Source organism: Dermacentor albipictus, chromosome 6 (assembly GCF_038994185.2).
Source record: "Dermacentor albipictus isolate Rhodes 1998 colony chromosome 6, USDA_Dalb.pri_finalv2, whole genome shotgun sequence".
Lineage (NCBI taxonomy): Eukaryota > Metazoa > Arthropoda > Arachnida > Ixodida > Ixodidae > Dermacentor > Dermacentor albipictus.
Window position 1 is genome coordinate 83,891,860 of NC_091826.1, and position 18,292 is coordinate 83,910,151.

The 18,292-nt window shown below is 49.0% G+C and overlaps 1 protein-coding gene across 1 annotated transcript in view; it reads right to left on the reverse strand.

Annotated features, from left to right (window-relative positions):
- The window catches only part of LOC139046944 (A disintegrin and metalloproteinase with thrombospondin motifs like), a 135,601-nt gene extending 117,964 nt beyond the window's left edge, over window positions 1-17,637 (reverse strand). Inside the window, exon 1 of the mRNA XM_070520874.1 lies at window positions 17,576-17,637. Coding sequence (XP_070376975.1) covers window positions 17,576-17,578 — 3 coding nt within the window. The 5' untranslated portion in view covers window positions 17,579-17,637. The remainder of the gene's footprint in view (window positions 1-17,575) is intronic.
- Window positions 17,638-18,292: the final 655 nt, after the last annotated feature.

Here is an 18,292-nt window from a genome sequence, read left to right on the forward strand (position 1 = left end):
GAAATGCGCAATACGATTTCATACTGTTTCTAATTGATTATTAAGAAATTGTTTACCGGGATCCCACAAAGCGCATGCATATTGTCACGTGCTAGTGACGGTTAACAAGGCAGCAAAACTGTGATTAACGAAACGAGCGTTTTATTGGGCGAACTTGTGCCCTCAAAAACAGGCTACACTCAAAGAACTACAGTAGCGGCGAACACGATCGGCGGTCGTCGAAATCTCATCAGTGGGTCAAGCGCGTCGGCTTTTATACAGCAGCCATCGAACGTTCCAGACTAATCGCTGGGACCCGCGTGTCTTCCACAAAGTTCTACACCATTGGCGTCACATGATGAAATCAGATAACACAAGGTACGGCGAAAACAGCCAGCGGATACAAGCATCGACAACATTCCAGAAACTTCCCATACATGCAGGCGCCTCCCACGCTGTGCGATAAAATTTCTTAGGCGGCGAAACGGGGTCGCCCATAAAGACAAGTGCACGTGTCAATACCCCCCTCTTAAAGAACATCGACCCGATGCTGTAAACGAAAGTAATAAAGAAAAGCACTCGTAGCAAAGAAAACAACAAAATAAAGTTTGTCAGTGTCCGTAAAAGGGTTTAAGACGCGCCACGTCGACCACTTCAGATCGTGCGCGGCGCCGTTGTGAATGCGAAATGCCGTATGGCACGACCTCATAGTCCAGCGCGCCAATACGTCGAATGACCTTGTAGGGTCCGAAATAGCGTCGCAATAGTTTCTGACTCAGTCCTCGTCGGCGTATCTGGGTCCATACCCAAACACGGTCGCCGGGCTGGTAGTCGACGAAGCGTCGTCGGAGGTTGTAGTGTCGGCTGTCGGTACGCTGCTGGTTCTTGATCCGTAGGCGGGCGAGCTGTCCAGCTTCTTCGGCGCGCTGGAGATAAGTACCGACGTCAAGATTCTCCTCGTCAGTGACGTGCAACAGCATGGCGTCGAGCGTCGTCGTTGGGTTCATGCCGTAAACCAGCTTAAACGGCGTGATCTGTGTTGTTTCTTGCACCGCAGTGTTGTAAGCAAATGTTACGTACGGCAGGACGGCAACCCAAGTCTTGTGTTCGACGTCGACGTACATTGCTAGCATGTCGGCGAAGGTCTTATTCAGACGCTCCGTAAGACCATTCGTCTGTGGGTGGTAGGCCGTTGTCCTCCTGTGCCTTGCCTTACTGTATTGCAGTATGGCCTGGGTGAGCTCTGCTGTAAAGGCCGTTCCTGTGTCGGTGATGAGTACTTCTGGGGTGCCATGACGCAGCAGGATGTTTTCGACAAATAATTTCGCCACTTCGGCAGCGCTACCTTTCGGCAGAGCTGTCGGCAGAGATGTCGAAGTCTGGTTCGGGAATTATGGTCGTCGGAATAGATGCGGCGGAAATCGAGAGGTCAAACGCATTACTGGTTTCCAGAATTTCCTCGATGTAAGCGATCGTTGTGCCCTTGTTCATGTACTTGAACTCCTGGCTGAAGTTTGTCAGCAGTACTTCAGTTTTCTCTCCATGCAGTCAACTGATCCCTCTTGCGACGCAGATTTCATGGTCTAGCAGTAGGCGTTGGTCACCCTCGATGACGCCTTCTACGTTGGCAGGTGTTTTGGTGACGATGGAAATGACATGCTGGAGCGAGGCGGGATGCTGACTTGACTTTCGAGCACGTTTAAGGCATGGCGACTACGCGAGCTCTCCGGCGGTATCGCTCGATCTTCCAACAGCGTTATCGACTTCGTTTTCAGGTCGATGATTGCGCCGTGTTGGTTCAGGAAGTCCATGCCAAGATAGACGTCTCGAGAACACTCTTGGAGGATAACGAAGGTGGCAGGGTAAGTCCGGTCATGAACGGTAATTCTTGCTGTGCAGATTCCAGTCGGCCTGATGAGGTGTCCTCCAGCGGTCCGAATTTGAGTGCCTTCCCATGCAGTCTTAACTTTCTTCAACTGGGCGGGGATGGGTCCACTCATGACGGAGTAATCCGCTCCTGTGTCTACTAAGGCGGTGACTGCGTGGCCGTCGAGAAGCACGTCGAGGTCAGTGGTTCTTTGTCTTGCGTTACAGGTAGGTCTTTGCTTCAGATCACGGCTGCGTCGCGTTGGCCTGTGGCTGGTATGTGACGTCGTCAGGTCGTCTTTCGTCGGCGCATTCTTTGCTTCCAGACTTCATCGGGACGGCGGCGTGTCATTATGTCGTCGAGGTAGTTTCTTCGGCGTCTTCGTCGTCGGCGGAGGATCTTCGTCAGTTCGAAGAACAGCAACCGCACCTCCATCGGTTGCTGCTTCTAGTTTTCCGGATATGGGCTCGCTGACCTGCCCCGGGCGGAGCCAGTGTATGGTCGGCGCTGCGGCGATACGTAGGGGCCTGGTGATGGCGAATGCGACTGTCGTTGAGAGCTCCACTGAGTAGCGGCGAAGTAGTCGGCGATATCGCGAGGGCGTTCACCTTGCTGCGGGCGTGGAGCGTTGACAGCGAACCCTCGCAGTCCCAAGTCGTGGTATGGGCATCGGCGGTAAACATGGCCGGCTTCTCCGCAGTGATAGCAAAGCGGGCGGTGGTCGGGAGCTCGCCAAATGTCCGTCTTCCTCGCGTAGGTGCGCGCTGGGCGACGGGTGGGCGTGCTAGCGGCGGCGGTGGTGGACGATGGAATTGCGGCGTTACGGGGCCCTGGCGCGGTCGCGGAGAGGGGCCTTGACGGCGTGCGATGACGGCGTAGGTCATCGCTTCTGGCTGGGGCTGCGGTAATTGAGGTTGCAGCTCAGGAACCCCAAGTGATCGCTGAACCTCATCTTTCAAGATTTCGACGATCGAGGCCACTTGAGGGTGCAACGGAGGAAGGACCTTGAGTAGTTCTTCGCGTACAATGGTCCTGATGGTCTCTTGAAGATCTTCGGAACCCAGTCCTTGGATGGCGTACTGCGGCGTGAGCCCCTGGCGGTTATATTGCCGGCTGCGCATCTCCAGAGTTTTCTTCTCGATCATCGATGTCTCTGCAGAAAACTCAGCTGCAGTCTTCGGTGGGTTACAAATAAGTCCGGCGAAAAGTTCTTGCTTGACGCCCCGCATCAAGAAGCGTGCTTTTTTCTCCTCCGACATTTCCGGGCTGGCGTGCCGGAAAAGACGGGCCATCTCCTCCGTGAAGGTCGCGATCGTCGCATTAGGCAGCTGCGCTCTGGTTTCTAGTACATCTTGGGCTCGCTCTTTCCGCCCTATGCTTGTAAATGTTTGCGAGAAGCCACTTCGGAACAGGTCCCACGTCGTTAAGGTGGCTTCTCGATTCTCGAACCAGTTCCTGGCGGCGTCTTCCAATGTCCCGCGCTGTACGATAACATTTGTTAGGCGGTGAAGCATGTCACCCGATAAAGACAAATAAGTATACGTGTCAATCGCCACAGACTAACCCGCTATGCTGAAGCAAAGACTCTTCCTAAAGGTACATCTTCTGAGGTTGCACAGTTTTTCTTACAGTACATTGTATGACATCATGGCGCACCAACATGTGTCACGTCACGTTTGCGTACAGATCGAAGGGCGGCGTTTACGGCAAGACTGCTTGAAGAAGTTTTATGCGAAGCATATTACGAGAGCTCAACCCAGCTCCTCAGGCGCGGCGGTGTCGCCTTCAATGACCTTTGAACCCATGCCATACCACGTGACACCGTGACGTCACGACAGAGGAGAAATGGAGCTCCAACTCGCGCCGTCGCTCGCGGCGTCACGACGGTATATAAGCAGCTGCGCTTGTTTCTCGGTGGCTTTGGCTCAACTCTTGCAAGATGGGCTGGGTGGGAATCGAACCAGGGTCTCCGGAGTGTGACACGAAGACGCTACCACTGAGCCACGAGTACGATGCTTCAAAGCGGTACAAAAGCGCCTCTAGTGAATGCGGTGTTGCCTTAGAAACGAGCTGTTTCTAAGGCTCAGGCGTGCGTCGCTTGCTCAGGCGCACATTTCGTTGCCGCGGCGAACACTGCGTTGCTCGAAGCTCACCGCGTCCAATGCGGGGCGCGTAGTCGCTGCGCCGTAGCCCATTGTCTTACACCCCTTGGCGGGTCGACGGGAACGCTGTCGCGTTCCACTCTTGAAGGCGAAGCAGAGTAACGCATGAGTTGTTTCTTCGTCTAGCCGAACCAAATATAGCCCAGCAACAGCAGTTCGCCAGGCTAAACAGTGGTTCAACAACTAAAATAAAGGCTACTATGCTTCGCATCCTGGGCTTAACCTTAGCTAAGCCACAGCCATTTTTTTCATCTGACTTACACCACGCCCCGAAAGACGGCTGCCTATCATCCGAAAGCAAGGACTTGACGGAAAGGCTCAACAAAACGATGACCGACATGGTGTCGATGTTGGTAGACGCGCAGCAATAAGACGCGAGACGATGTGCTACCGTACGTCACGTTTGCGTACAATGCGTTACGCAAGAGACTACACGCTTCACGCGGCTTTCTCTTGTTTACGGTCGTGAAGTTCAGAAGATGTTAGAAGCCATGTTACCATGTAACAATTCTGACAGTCTTGAAGAAGGCACCGAGTGTGTTGTGTAGTGTGCCGAGGAAGTACGGCGACTCTCTCGCGTGAACATCAGGAAACAGCAGTGTACTGACGCGCGATACTACAAACCCCGCCGTCGACAAGTTGACTTCCAACCGGGTGACCAAGTATTAGTTTGGACCCCGCCCGCCGTAAAAGCCTTTCGGAAAAACTTCTTAGTTGGCACTTCAGCTCGCAAAAAGTGCTTCGACGAGTGAGTGACCTCAACTATGAAGTTTTTTCAGCCAGCACGCCGCCGACAAGCGCTGCGCGAGGTTGTGCACGTCGTGCGGTTAAAACCATAGCCCACGCCATAATAGTCATGGTGTTCAGACCATTGCGTTTGTCCTGGGATCAGTCTTTCTACCCGTCAAGGATTTCTTTAGTGTCGAGTCGATGCTCTTCTGGGAGGCGTGGTAATGCCACGTGCTTGCGCTACGTGCTTGGGCAACTTGCTCCTAGAAGAAGGCGAGGACGGGCTGGCTCACGAGCTAGCGCCTTGGTCGTTGGTCGGTGCTGCGCTGCCCCTTCGACGACTCGTACTTTAACGGCCTCTTTTAAATGTCGTCTATCAATTAAACGTGACAATATTGCAGTTGAATCTCAAGTAAGTTAGTAATATAGAAATACAGCGTTTGCAGAACCCTTGTACAAAACGTAATAAATTCAGGTAAGCTGTACATTGACATATCAAATTTGTAAGCGTTGACAGATCTAATGGATGCCGTTTAGAGAAGCGCGATATCTGTTCCTAATGCGTAGCTATTATATTTGTAAGTTTCGTGCTTTTATTTTTTTAACTTGCGGATTTTGAAAAGCCTTAAACAAAATTCGGGCCCTATATCGAATCTACCAACAGTCACCAGAATTTAGGTTTCTCTCTCAAATTCAATAAGTTTCACTAAAATTGGTCCCGGGGTTATCTCATCAAAGCGTTTCTGCCTCTTATTAGTATTTCAATAGGCTGCGTCGGAGTTGGGCGCGAGCTTTAGCTTCCTCTTAAGAGTTCTACAATGTCCACTTGAACGCTGTTGAGCATCGTTCGATTTAAGAACACCTCGCGGCGAGCGAACACGTCGAGACGCTTGGGGCGTTTTGATTGCGTCTCACGGAGGGGATGTCAGAACGCAGTCGAAAGCTTGCATGGACAAGAAACACGCGCTAAAGCTATGTCCTCACATGCGGAAATAAGCGCGCGCAAGGCAGCGCGGTGATTTTGCGCTCTTAACACCAGGACGGAAAACGAACAAGCCCAAGCTGCTATTCTAGAGAATTCTCGCTATGGAGTAACACAGTAAACCTAAAGAGAGGACACTCCCATGGGCGCCTGCGGCCGACTTGGGCTCTAGGCGCACCTAGCGGAATCGGCGAAACGCACCAGCCTCGAATATGGTCACCGCGCGCCGCCGAATCTCGGAGGCTGTAATTTCAGTTTCGTTTCTATGCGAAGCATACTAGCCGCACAACAACGCTCTTCCTTGCTGCGCCGCGCACGGCCGCGTAGCTACCATATGACGTCATAACAGCTGTAAAAGCGGAGGCTCAACTCATGCGCTCATATGCGGCCGCGTAGCTACATAGCTGGGTCTCAGCTCGTGCGCTCGCCTGCATGAGTTGTTTCTTCGTCTAGCCGAACCAAATATAGCCATGCAACAGCAGTTCACCAGGCTAAACAGTGGTTCGACAACTAAAATAAATGCTAGTATGCTTCGCATCCAGGGCTTAACCTTAGCTAAGCCACAGCCATTTTTTGTTATATTTTTTGTGACCCATAACGTTGCTTAAATCGAGTGATTTCGTGCAGCCGCTTGTGCCGATGTTTATATGTTGTGACGATGTGACGACGAGTGCACTTCGTGCTAGTTTCATTTAAATTCCCATTTGCTGTATCTTAGCCAGAAATCATGCCAACTGTTGAGCTAGAACTTTATCGCTTATGATATTGTAAGTATAGTAACTCACGCCAAAATGTGTATCGTTAATAAATGTGCCATGTTTCTTAAATATAAATCCACTTGCTGAACAGTGAAGAACACGAAAATAGCAGACAGCAATTTATTGCAGCAAGAATGTAAGAGGCATATACATGAAAACGCGAAGAAACTGCGAAATGCAAGTAATGCGGGTGTCCCAAGGCGCACTTTAAACTCGATCAAACCCAATCCGATTTGAATTTCTCGGGCCCCATTGGTTTGTTTGCGAAAGCTGCGCGATGGAGCCAATAGCAATCAAGAATTTCGATCCACATCGAGCTTGATCCCCATCGATAGTGGTCGTGTGAAACCAGTATAATAGAGAATAGTCGGAAAATAATGGCGTGATCGTAATAGCTTTGCACAAGCAAACACATAGAAGACGTCTTGCAACTATCCAGATAATGGAAAAAGAACTGCACGTACACGCCAGCAAGTTGCTCAAAACAAGATTGTTTTAGAAGGAAACAAATATGACGTTTTTTTCTTGAACTTCTGCGCAGGAGGGTGAATTAGGATAGCAAAATTATGTGAATGATTGCGTGCCAAAATAACATGGCTGCAAAAATAATTGAGCACGCACCAACATCCTCATGTCGAATGTGTAAGCCACTGTGTCCGTCATTGAACAGCTGCAATTAAGCACTTTGTGTTGGGTGTCTTCATCTAATGTTTTCGAAGCCTTGCAATCGTCTTCTGATACTTGGAATATTGTCCTTGAGTATGCACGATGTCCTCTACAGTGTATTTTGAGGAAATTATGGAGATTCCAGCAATACGTAGAACTATAGACAGAAGGTAAGCAATACTGGAGGGAGGAGGGAGGGAGGGAAAGAGATAAGAAGAAGGCAGGGAGGTTAACCAGAATCACGTCCGGTTGGCTACCCTACACAGGGGAATGGGAAAGGAGGAAAACAAAGATAACAGGGACAGAGAGGAGGGAAGGAAATTGCAGTGAGTTCGATGACGTGTGTGGCCTTACAGAAATTGCATTGATAGTCACAAATGGTCGCACAAGCCCGTCGTCCTTAAGAAGCACAAAAGTGCCTTCACCGCTTTATGGGCTGACGGGCGATGGGGGCGGTGTTCCAGCAGCACCTGCACAGAAAGCGGCCATTGTCCAGTTTTTTTAAAAGCTTTGGCAAGTTCTTGTCTCTCAGGGGTGTATCGTGGACAGTGACACAGCAGGTGGTCGATGTTTTCTTACGTGCCACAGACCTCGCATGCTCCACTGTCAGTCACTCCAATTAATGTAGAGTATGCCTTTGTGAAGGCAACTCCTAACCAAAGGCGACAGAGAAGCGTAGTTTCACGTCGAGGAAGTCCGAATGGAGGCCGTAGTTGCAGGGAGGGGTTGAGTCGATGCAGTCGTGTAAGTCGGTAAATTTGGCGAGTTCCACTCGGTCAGTGTGAGGTTGCGTGCCAGGTGTCGAAACTGCCTAGCGGCGTCTGTCCTCGAAAGCGGAATTGGAACGCTCTGCTCTTCATGATTTGCTGTACGAGCAGCGTTATCGGCGGAATCATTGCCACTGATTCCACAATGACCAGGTACCCATTGAAAAACGACCTCGTGACCTTTTTGTTGGACATGATGGTAAAGTTTCGCGATTTCGTATGTCAGTTGGTCATGGCATCCGTGTCGGAGAACTGACTGCGTGCACTGTAATGCCGGTTTTGAATCACAGAACACAGCCCATTTTCTAGCTCTTTCAGATTCAATGAATTCCAGTGCTCGACGCAGGGCCGTTAGTTCTGCCGCCGTTGAGGTCGTGACATGCGATGTCTTGAAGCGCAGTGTCATTCCTCGCGTTGGTACCACCACGGCACCACCGGAACTGCACGACCTAGTTGATCCATCGGTATAGATGTGCACGTGGTTGCTGTACGTTTCATGCAAAAGAAGTAAGGTCAACCGTTTTAGAGCAGAGGCCGGTAGATCTGTCTTCTTCTGTAGTCCTGGAATCATTATATGTACTTGTGGACGGCTCAAACACCACGGAGGAAACGCTGGCTTGGCCGCAGGTGCGTACCCTGACGTAAACGACGCACGATGTGCACTGACAATGCCGCTAAATGTCGAGCAGGGCCTTGCAGCTGTGAGGCTCGCCAAGTGGTGCGAAGGGATCCTGGCATTATGCCTGAGATGCATGCGCATTGTCTCAACGCTAATGTGCGTAGTGATTGGGTAGTCCTGCGCAAGGGCAATGGTTTCAGCAGTTGACGCACTGCGTGGTAACCCACGACATATATTAAGGGCTTGGGCTTGAATACACTGTATCGCACGCAGGTTAGACTTGCAGGTGTTGGATATTGCAGGCAGGCTGTATCGCAGGAATCCAACGAACAACGCCATGTACAGCTGTAACATAGCGTATACAGATACTCCCCAACTTTTTCCTGCAAGGAAGCTGAACAGGTGACAGATAGCAGTCAGCCGCTTTTTTACGTAATTGACGTGCGGAGTCCAAGACAGGTCTCTGTCAATTACGACTCCCAAGAATCTGTGACTTCTGCTGTATGGTATAAGTCGTCCGTTAATAGATACGCCGTAACCAGACATTGGCTTCCTCGTGAATGCCACTATTGCGCAGTTTCCGCATGAAATTTCGAGTCCTTGTTCACGAAGGTAGCAAGATGTCATTGTGGCAGCCTTCTGAAGCCGAGCGCGAAGCTGAAGTCGTGTCACGCTTGATGTCCAAATGCAGATGTCGTCCGAATAGATGGAAAGGCGTACGGTGCTTGGCAGGTTGTCAACTAATCCACAGAGGGTGAGATTGAAAAGAGTCGGGCTAAGCACTCCGCCTTGAGGGACTCCTCGGCTGCCGTAATGCTCGGATGTCGGGCCATTTTCTGTGTCTACATAGAATGGTCTCCTCTGTAAGTAGCTGCACACCCACATATACATCTTACCACCAAGTCCGACGGCTTCTAACGTGCTAAGGATGGCTTCATGGGTGACATTATCATAAGCCCCTTTAACGTCTAGAAACAGAGCAGCAGATAGTCGCTTACGGGCCTTTTGGTGTTGCACAAATGTTATAAAGTCAACAACGTTGTCTGTTGACGAACGGCCACGTCTGAAGCCGGACATAGCATCTGGGTAGATTTTATAGTACTCTAAGTACCATTCCAGCCGTGTTAAAATCATTCTTTCCATTGTTTTTCCTAGACAGCTGGCAAGTGCTATCGGACGGTATGAGGAAATGTCCAGGGGCGACTTGCCAGCTTTCAGAAGTGGAATGAGGCGAGTTGACTTCCATTCTTGCGGAACCGTACCCGTCTGCCAGGAGTCGTTGTACAGGAGCAAGAGTGCCTTCCGAGCGTGGTCTCCTAGCTTACACAGGGCACGGTATGTAACCGTCCGGTCCTGGCGCTGAAGAACGCCTGCACAAAGCCAGCGCAGCGTCTAGTTCTTCCATAGAAAAAGGGCATTCCATGCGGGGATCACGCGAGAACGGTGGATGGTCGAGCGTTCCCGTACCTGTTCTATCGGAATTTGCTTCGCCAGCAATCTTTCTGCAGAAGGATTCAGCGACATCAATATCTCTACATTGTAGATGGAGTGCCAGAGATTTGAACGGGTGACGCTGACCAACGGTTGTGCAAAGGCCACGAACAGTCCTCCATATAAGCGACAAAGGTTTTCGCGGATCCAGGGACTCGCAAAAGGATACCCATTGTCCCGAAGCCAGCTTGTTCATGTGACGCTGTATTTTCTTTTGTGTTCGTCTAGCCAATCTCAAATCATAATTGGACTTCGTGTGTCTATATCTTCGTTCCGCACGACGGCGAATCGCTCGAAGTTTCGCTAGTTCGATGTCGAAATCGGTGCGGGAAGAACTCTTCAAAAGCAAATGCGTGGTTGTCTGTATGGCATCCTTTATCGCGCCCTGTAAGATATAGGAGGTGCCGTCATGACAAAAGTCTTCCATTATTATATTGTATTTAGGCCAATCGGTGCACTGAACGGTTCTGGAAGACTTGGAGATAGTCAAACCTTCGATCTTCAAATAGGTGGGGATGTGGTCACTACCCCGCGTTTCTAAATCCGAAAACCAGTGCACTCTTCTCGAAAGCGAACGTGAAACGAAGGTAAGGTCCAAGCAGCTACTATACGCTGATCCACGCAGATAAGTAGGGCTTCCATCGTTTGACAGGCAAAATTCCAGTTCATAGGCAAAGGACACCAACTTTCTGCCTCTAGAGTTCACTTTGGAGCTTCCCCATAGGCAATGGTGGGCGTTAAAGTCCCCAGTGAGCACCCACGGCTGTGGAGTCGATGTCAATATTCCACGTAAGCGCTCACAATCTAGATGGCTTGTTGGAGATAAATAAGCTCCAAGAATTGTGAACGTTAGCTTTTTCTTCTTCACTGTTAAGCAAACGTATTGATTTGCTTCGTCAGGAGGCACTGTGTGATGTACATAAGTCAAGTCACGGCGTATAAACACAACGACCTTGCTGCATTCTCCGTGGACAGAGGACATAAAGCACTCATACCCGGACAGCCTGATGGGAGCTGACAGGTTGGGCTCGCAAATCACGATAATGGGGAATTGGTGCGTAAATACAAACTGCCTGAAGTCGGACATGCGTGACTTAAGCCCTCTGGCGTTCCACTGAAAGACAGATGCATTCTTGACCTCCTCTTGAAAAGACGGCAATTTTCGGGCCGTGGTTTTACCCTATAGCCGCAAGCACCGGACTCAAGGTGTCCAGCACCTGCAGTGCGCTCTGTGCCGACGGGGTTTTCATGCTGCTCAGCAGAATGCGCATGGCGTCCATAAGTGACTTCAGCATCACTATGACCTGGCGATCCTCAGTCGTCGTCGCATCCTCGGTTCGTGAGGTCATTGAGGACGGCGCAATTTGATGTGACTCGGATGCAGGTTGGGCTCGTGGAAGTGTTGGCCACTCTTCAGGAGGTGCGAGTCTTGCCCCTTTCTTCGTTTTCGCAGTGTCTGTCTTTGTGGAAGTCGGCGTTGATACGGTAGCCGCTTTGCCGGAAGATGATGGTGTATATCTTTCAGTCGATGTTACTCTTCGTGATGCTCTTCGATGGCGATGTCGTCATCGCCTGATAGTAGCGGCAGCCTCTCTGTGTGTTGAATGGTCCCGTACCATACGTTTGAGCACTGCTCGCTCGTTCCTCACCCGCGGGCAATCATTGGATGAGGCCTCATGAGTACCATGGCAGTTAGGGCACTTCAACACAGTTGCGCGGCAGGCATCTGCTGAATGAGATTCAGCGCACCGTGGGCACACGAGGTTATTCCTGCAGACACCTTTTACGTTTCCCATCTTGCAGCATTTGTAGCACTGCAGGGGCTTCGGTACGTATGAGCGGACTGGATGGCGGACGTGGCCAACTTTGACGTGTGAGGGAAGGCTGTCTCCTTCAAACCACAGCTTCAGGCATCGTGTGTTGCCAAGTCTTGTAATGTGCGTGATAAGAGTGTCTTCGGTAGTTGGCTTTATTAATATAGGGAAGTCGTCGGTTGGTATAGAAATATCGACATCATAAATGACGCCGACAGTGCCATTGCAGCCTGTAGGTATCATGGATCGAACTTGTACTTTGTCGATCTCCGTTACGTGCCGTAGGCTTTGCAGTGCACTACGGTGTAGAACATCTACTGCTAGGACATTCTTCCGTGAGTTTATTCTCACGTCCTTTATCTCGTTTGGTGCGATTCCCTCAAGAAAAGCAGAAAGGACCTGCCATGTTTAGGAGTCGCAGATTGGACACTGGGTCCACAGGCATGAAGAGCATGGTGTACGGCCAGCGCTGTGGTGTTGTCTTCACGGTGGAGACACTTGGCGACGATGACCTCCGTAGCAGTCTTCTTTTTGTGGTTCGGCTCATGACAAGTGTGAAATCGTCGTCCGACGAGTCGACGCTGTACGAGTACAACTCGGTTGCCTCGCTGTCCGTGTCACTTGACGCATTGCCACGTTTCCTGGACGCGACACCACGTGATGGCTTGACTCCAGGAAGGTCTTCGAGGGCTTCTTCATCCATTGCCGCAACAAGGGAGCGGCAGCTCCAAGAGTTTGAAAATAAACAAAGCGGGACAAAGGTACAAGCGTTCTATGGTAGAAACACTTCGTCGCCGTCTCCTCAAGCAATACTGGAGGATTCAAAAAAGGTATTGAATGTAGAAGCTACGTTCCTTCGTATAAGCAATACCACAGCAATACTGGGGCCTGCAAAGCTTTGTAATGGAGATGTTGCGTCCCTTCATGTAATGCGTATCTTTCGCCTTTTCGAAAGATTTGTCCGAAATTTCTCGTTTTTCACTCACGTTTATACTACATGACATGGCTTTTTCATATTTTTTTTGTCGCACGTGGCTGTTTCTGCCGCGCATGCACGGCTTCTTGCGTTGGTCAAGTTGACCAGTATCTTTAATACCTCTGTCATCAAAAGTAAGCTTTTAGTTGAGCTTGCACTCGTGTGTGCTCCTACCTATTTCGTCGTCCGTCGTCCGCCTTTGTTCATGCTGCTTTTTATAGTACGCACGTATCACTTGGTTAGGCTGGTAAACATTCTCACAAACAAAAGTAAATGCCTCCCCATCAAAATGTAGCCCATCCTTTACAACTAAACGCCAGAGCAAATCGAAAGTAAGCCTTCACATCGTCCATGCCGCAGCTAGCACACCACAAAGCAGCACAAAAAATAGTTGAAAATCCCACTTGATGGAGAGTGGCAACAGAGATGCGAGCTTGCTAGTGAATCAGCCACATATCAGCGGGTGTCTCTTGCACGACGCCAAGGTGCTCTTGACGTAGAACACTTTAGCACCTGCATGCGTAACCTGTGAAAAGGGAATGCGGACATAAAATGAGATTACGCGGATTAAGAATCTGCCACACACTGCACATAACTACGCACGAAACGGAAGTACACACTATACTGGCAAGTAAAAATTTGCACCTTTTTACGAGTGCCGTCGAGAAAAGGAAGAAATGGGTTGCTACGGTAAATGTTAGCTAAAACACGCACAGCGACGTTTCACAGCGGGGAAAAATATTCCCGGCTCTCTCGCAGCACCAAAGACCCCGCGACAGTGCATAGCCGATACGAAGCAGATATCGAATCTTCGGGTACAAGTCCAGCACAAAGAATGACCTAAAGATACGCCGAGAGCGATGCGAGCGTGAGCGTGCCTGTACGAGTGAGAACATGTACCGCTTCTTTGAAGCTAGTCGCGCCGGCGTGGCTCCGATCACCCGACGCGATTTGTGTGCAGAACGTCGCAACCACGCCCTTGCGCGTTTTGCGCGGTAGCGCTTGCGCAGTGAGCTAGCTTCATGCACGCGTCATTTTTCGCCGCGCAAACGGCGCTTGAGTGCGACGCTTAGCTCTATAGGCGACAACGCACCGATTGGCGCTCCTTTCGCTTCTGCAAGCAATGCACATTCGTATGACTCCAACTCAAAGAGGAAGCAGAGAACGGTGGCATATTTCGGTTATCGCCTATTAAAATTGTACAGTACGCCTTCAACGGCAACACGCCGCGCTAGATAAAGATGCTTACTGCGGTAGTTTTGGCGGCGATATATGATAAGGCGAGCCCGCTGGTATGCCGTCGGCGGCTGTGTTCTTTGCCGACGTCGTCACCACACCTCTGTTCATTTGCGCTGCGTATCCGCGTAAAGTCACCGCGCGGAAGCTGTGACTAATCGGTTGGCCGTTCTCCGCGAATCCCAAAGAGGCGAAATATATTTTGCAGTGCGCCGCATCTTTAGCCGCAGCCTAAATTGAGGTGCACTTAACCGCTACCACACAAAAGGTGATCAAATTAACCGTACGGTATACGATGAGCCACTAAGTAATAAAAAAAATAATTCTGATGTCCTACTTGCCAAACCAACGATCTGATTATGAGGCAGGTCGTAGTTGGGTACTCCGTATTAATTTTGACTTCATAGACATTTTTACGTGCATACAATGCACAATCCACGAGCGTTTTCGCATTCCTCTCCTTTGGAATGCGGCCGCTGCAGGGATCGTAACCGCGACCTCGACCCCCAAATCGCCATGATGGCCGCCATAGTTACGAATTGAGTAAGCGTGATGTGCAACACTGCCTTCCGGTACGAATGTGGTACAAGCGTAGCACAGCTGCACGCCTGCTGCACAATTATTTGTCATGGTTCTCCTGAGCTCGTAGTGCCTGCCTGAACACCTTAAAAGGCAGCGCGCCTCTCACATATCGGGACGCGATAACAAGCGCTTAGACGGCCCACGTGAGCCCCTAAGAAAGATGACGTGGCCACTGTACAAAATTGTCACTGCGCAGAAAAGCTGATCATTATGTTCCAATTGTGTTCTCTCATACAAATTAAGGAAACGTTATTAGACAGGAACAAATGAAGCAATGCAATTTTACGCACGTGGGGCACCGCTGCCTCTTCGCGTACCATTGTTTCAAACTAAGTGACAGTGGCAGCGAGGGTTAGTATTGCGCGCTTTTGCTCCGGGGCATGCGGTTTGCTTGAAGAAAGTGAACGGTGTGCTTAACAGCTCACGCTTGTCAATGTCAAAAGATAAAAAAAGGCTACGTGCTCAAGGAAACGAAAAACTTACCTATCTGCAGGAGTTCGGCTGCGACTGTTTTGGGGTGCCTTCTCTCCAACGGGCATCATGACCTCTGCCGTGCAACTCATCGAAACAACCAGGCTCGCCCATCACTCGAATACTAGTAGCTGGGTGAGCCAAAGACTTCAACGGATAAACGTCCCACTTATCGCCGTTAAAGCATTTCACTAAAATGTGCGTCATGATGTCCGAAAAGAAAAAAAAATACTTTCATCAAAAAGCACGAGGCGTGAACCACCGCACAACTGCAACCAAGTAACTGAGCCCGAAAGCCGTTCACAGCTTCACTATCGTATTGAGTTATAAAAACCTTTCAAACACGAAATAACGACACTTATAAACCACTAATTAATTAACAATTATTTTTCATCCACTAACCTTCATAAAGTTTTAAGAACAACCTAATTTGTAGCGTAAACAATAAATACTACGACCAAAAAATGCGACTACGAAACTAGAGCTAACCATGTGTACAGTTGCAAACGAAGCTACAACGGTTGCGATGGCATGCGCGCACGCACGCGCACACGCACACACACACACACGCACACACACACACACACACGCACGAACGTAACCTTGACGTTTGTAGCGCCAACTAGAAATAAAAATTTCTACTAATTTTGCTCCTTTTAAAAAATAACGCTTCTAAAATAGTTTGTAGCGCCTTTGCAGATGACAAGGTTACAAGTAAGGTATGACAAGAGTCGGTTACCTGTATTTCTTTCATTTCCCTTTGGTGTTCGTCTATTTAACTGAACATACGAGACCTGGAAGCTTCGGAGATGAGAGGATGGCAGTTCGGCGAGGCTCAAATAAATCGCGTGCTTCTTTCAAGGCGTCAGCCTGGAGCAGCCACAGATACAGCGATTAGCTGTGATACTGTTGCGGCTGTTGCTGAATCCGAAGCTCTTTGAAGTCAATGGTTATAGCGGCTGAGCGCTGCGATCTCAAAGTGCGTTCGTTCTTTGATCTCTATTACCACGGACATTTGATAAAAAAAAACTATTTGCTTTACGGACAGAGGGTACGTCGCTGGAAATTCGAAGACCTCACACGTGTATGTTTGTAGCGTGTGCGCGCTTGCATCCTACGGTTACCATAGCGCGTCTGATGCTCGAAGGTAGCGTCGTCGCGTGTCGGCGCCAGTCTTATCGCCGGCCGCACTGCCACCGTGTCTACTTTTGGGGAACTCCACATGCGCGTAGTCACCGTGTTTGCAAGTGAATTTCGCATTCTTCTGCTCCCCTAAATGTGCTCATTTTGGATCGTACCAATGGCTATGTCATCTAGTGTATGTTAAAACGACGATGGCATTTGTACACTGGCGAAGAAATAAACCGGTACGAACTTGGGCGGCCATGAATCTAGTCTAACGTTTCAGTTTTTACGTAACAAAAACGGCTACGAAAGTGGGGCGGTCCCGGCGATAGGCGCTTCAAAGCGCCAGCTATAGCGACAGCACGAGGAAGTGGCACGCGCCAAGCATTTCAGAACTTACTGGCTTTCAAATGAGAGGAGTATGCGCGCGCTCATGGCCTATTGGTTAGAGTACCGGGCTCGACGGCCGACGTTCTATTCCACCCCATCGGTCACACATTATTTTCTTTTAATGAGAGCGAGTCGAAAGAAGAACCTACCTGCCGCAAAGTGAGAGGAATGAGCTTGGAACGCTTCGCAATGAAGTTTTGGATTGTGTTCATTTGCGAGTCCTAGTTATTGTATACTGGACTCAACTGCTACACAACAAAAAACAACTCAAAAAATCAACTCAAATTACCCAATAAATTGTTTATTGAGAACACTCAAAGATAATATTGTTGTACAAGGATTGTGTAAACTCAATTACTCTTGAAAATTTGTTGACGTTCGTTGTTTGAACAATTGCCCAACAATATATCAATGGTTATTCAACAGTCATTTTTCTACGGGACGTATCGGATAAAATATTTGGCCACCCCCTATAATGTCTTCTATCTGTATCTCAAATACTTGTTGCCCGAGTATTTTTAATCGTATCTCGATGCAATTGAAAAGTATAACTGCCCAGCACCTGGGTTACGTAACCGTGACGACGGTCACGTGCATGCAGGACAAGCTTCCCTTACCCTCACTCTCCTGTAGTGGAAGGATTGGTAATTTTTTATTAATATCTTAGCCCACGTACTTTTTGCTAGTATTAGTTATTATTTCCGTTGTACTTTTTCTATTGACTATTTATGTTGCAAACAGTTGGGTTATGCGAATAAATCTTTTGTTACGTGGATTCTTTTGACTCGCTACATAACGCTGGTTTTACGTTGGTGTTATCGAAGTTTTACCCCTACCCAATGCTTTCCTGGTGGAAGGTATTGATAAATATATTTCCTTAAGATAAATATACAAACATGCCGTTACTTTGTCAAGAATGTTCCTGCGGTAAAATGAAAAAAAAATGACCAGAAACACTTACCATTACCGTATTTTCGATCCCTCTAACGTGGTTTTTCAGTATCAAGGCAGGCGTGTCACACAAGCAAACGAATTTATTGACGCAGGGACTGGCTTGCATTTAATATTTCACGGGAACTTTCTAGATTCGTCAGCATAAAAAGGACATGCGCGACCTTATCACTGCCCCCAGGCGCGAAATATCCTTCTGTGCGCAAATACATATCAAACTGTCACCTTCAGCGTGACCAGCGGCATATATAGGTGTTTCATCAATTACGTACGTTAGTAGCGACCTTGCTCATTTTGTGGCGCATTTTAGCGCAGCATGAAGGATGAGCAACATCTGTGTGTTCGTCGTTGTGTCCAATGTCTACAGAAGCAACGCGACATGCAATAGTCGACCTTCCATCAGACTTTCTTCCTTTGAACATACGAAATATAACAATAGCATAGCGCTGTTTTGTGAAACCATTACAGCAGTTAATTGATGTGGGTTCTTTGTGACACCGAATTATAACATGATGGCAGGAGAATGGACGAAATAGCGTAACAGAACTTGATCTCCAGGGTCAATATAGCGTGTGTTTCGCGAAATGAGTTCAAAATCTCTTTAAAATAGTCGACAATTCATTTATGGGGCCGAAACTAACATACGATTATGAGGTATTCCCTAGTATGGGATTTCAGAACACCTTCAGTTGTGGCGTAGTGGCTTTGACGTTGAGCTGCTAAGCCC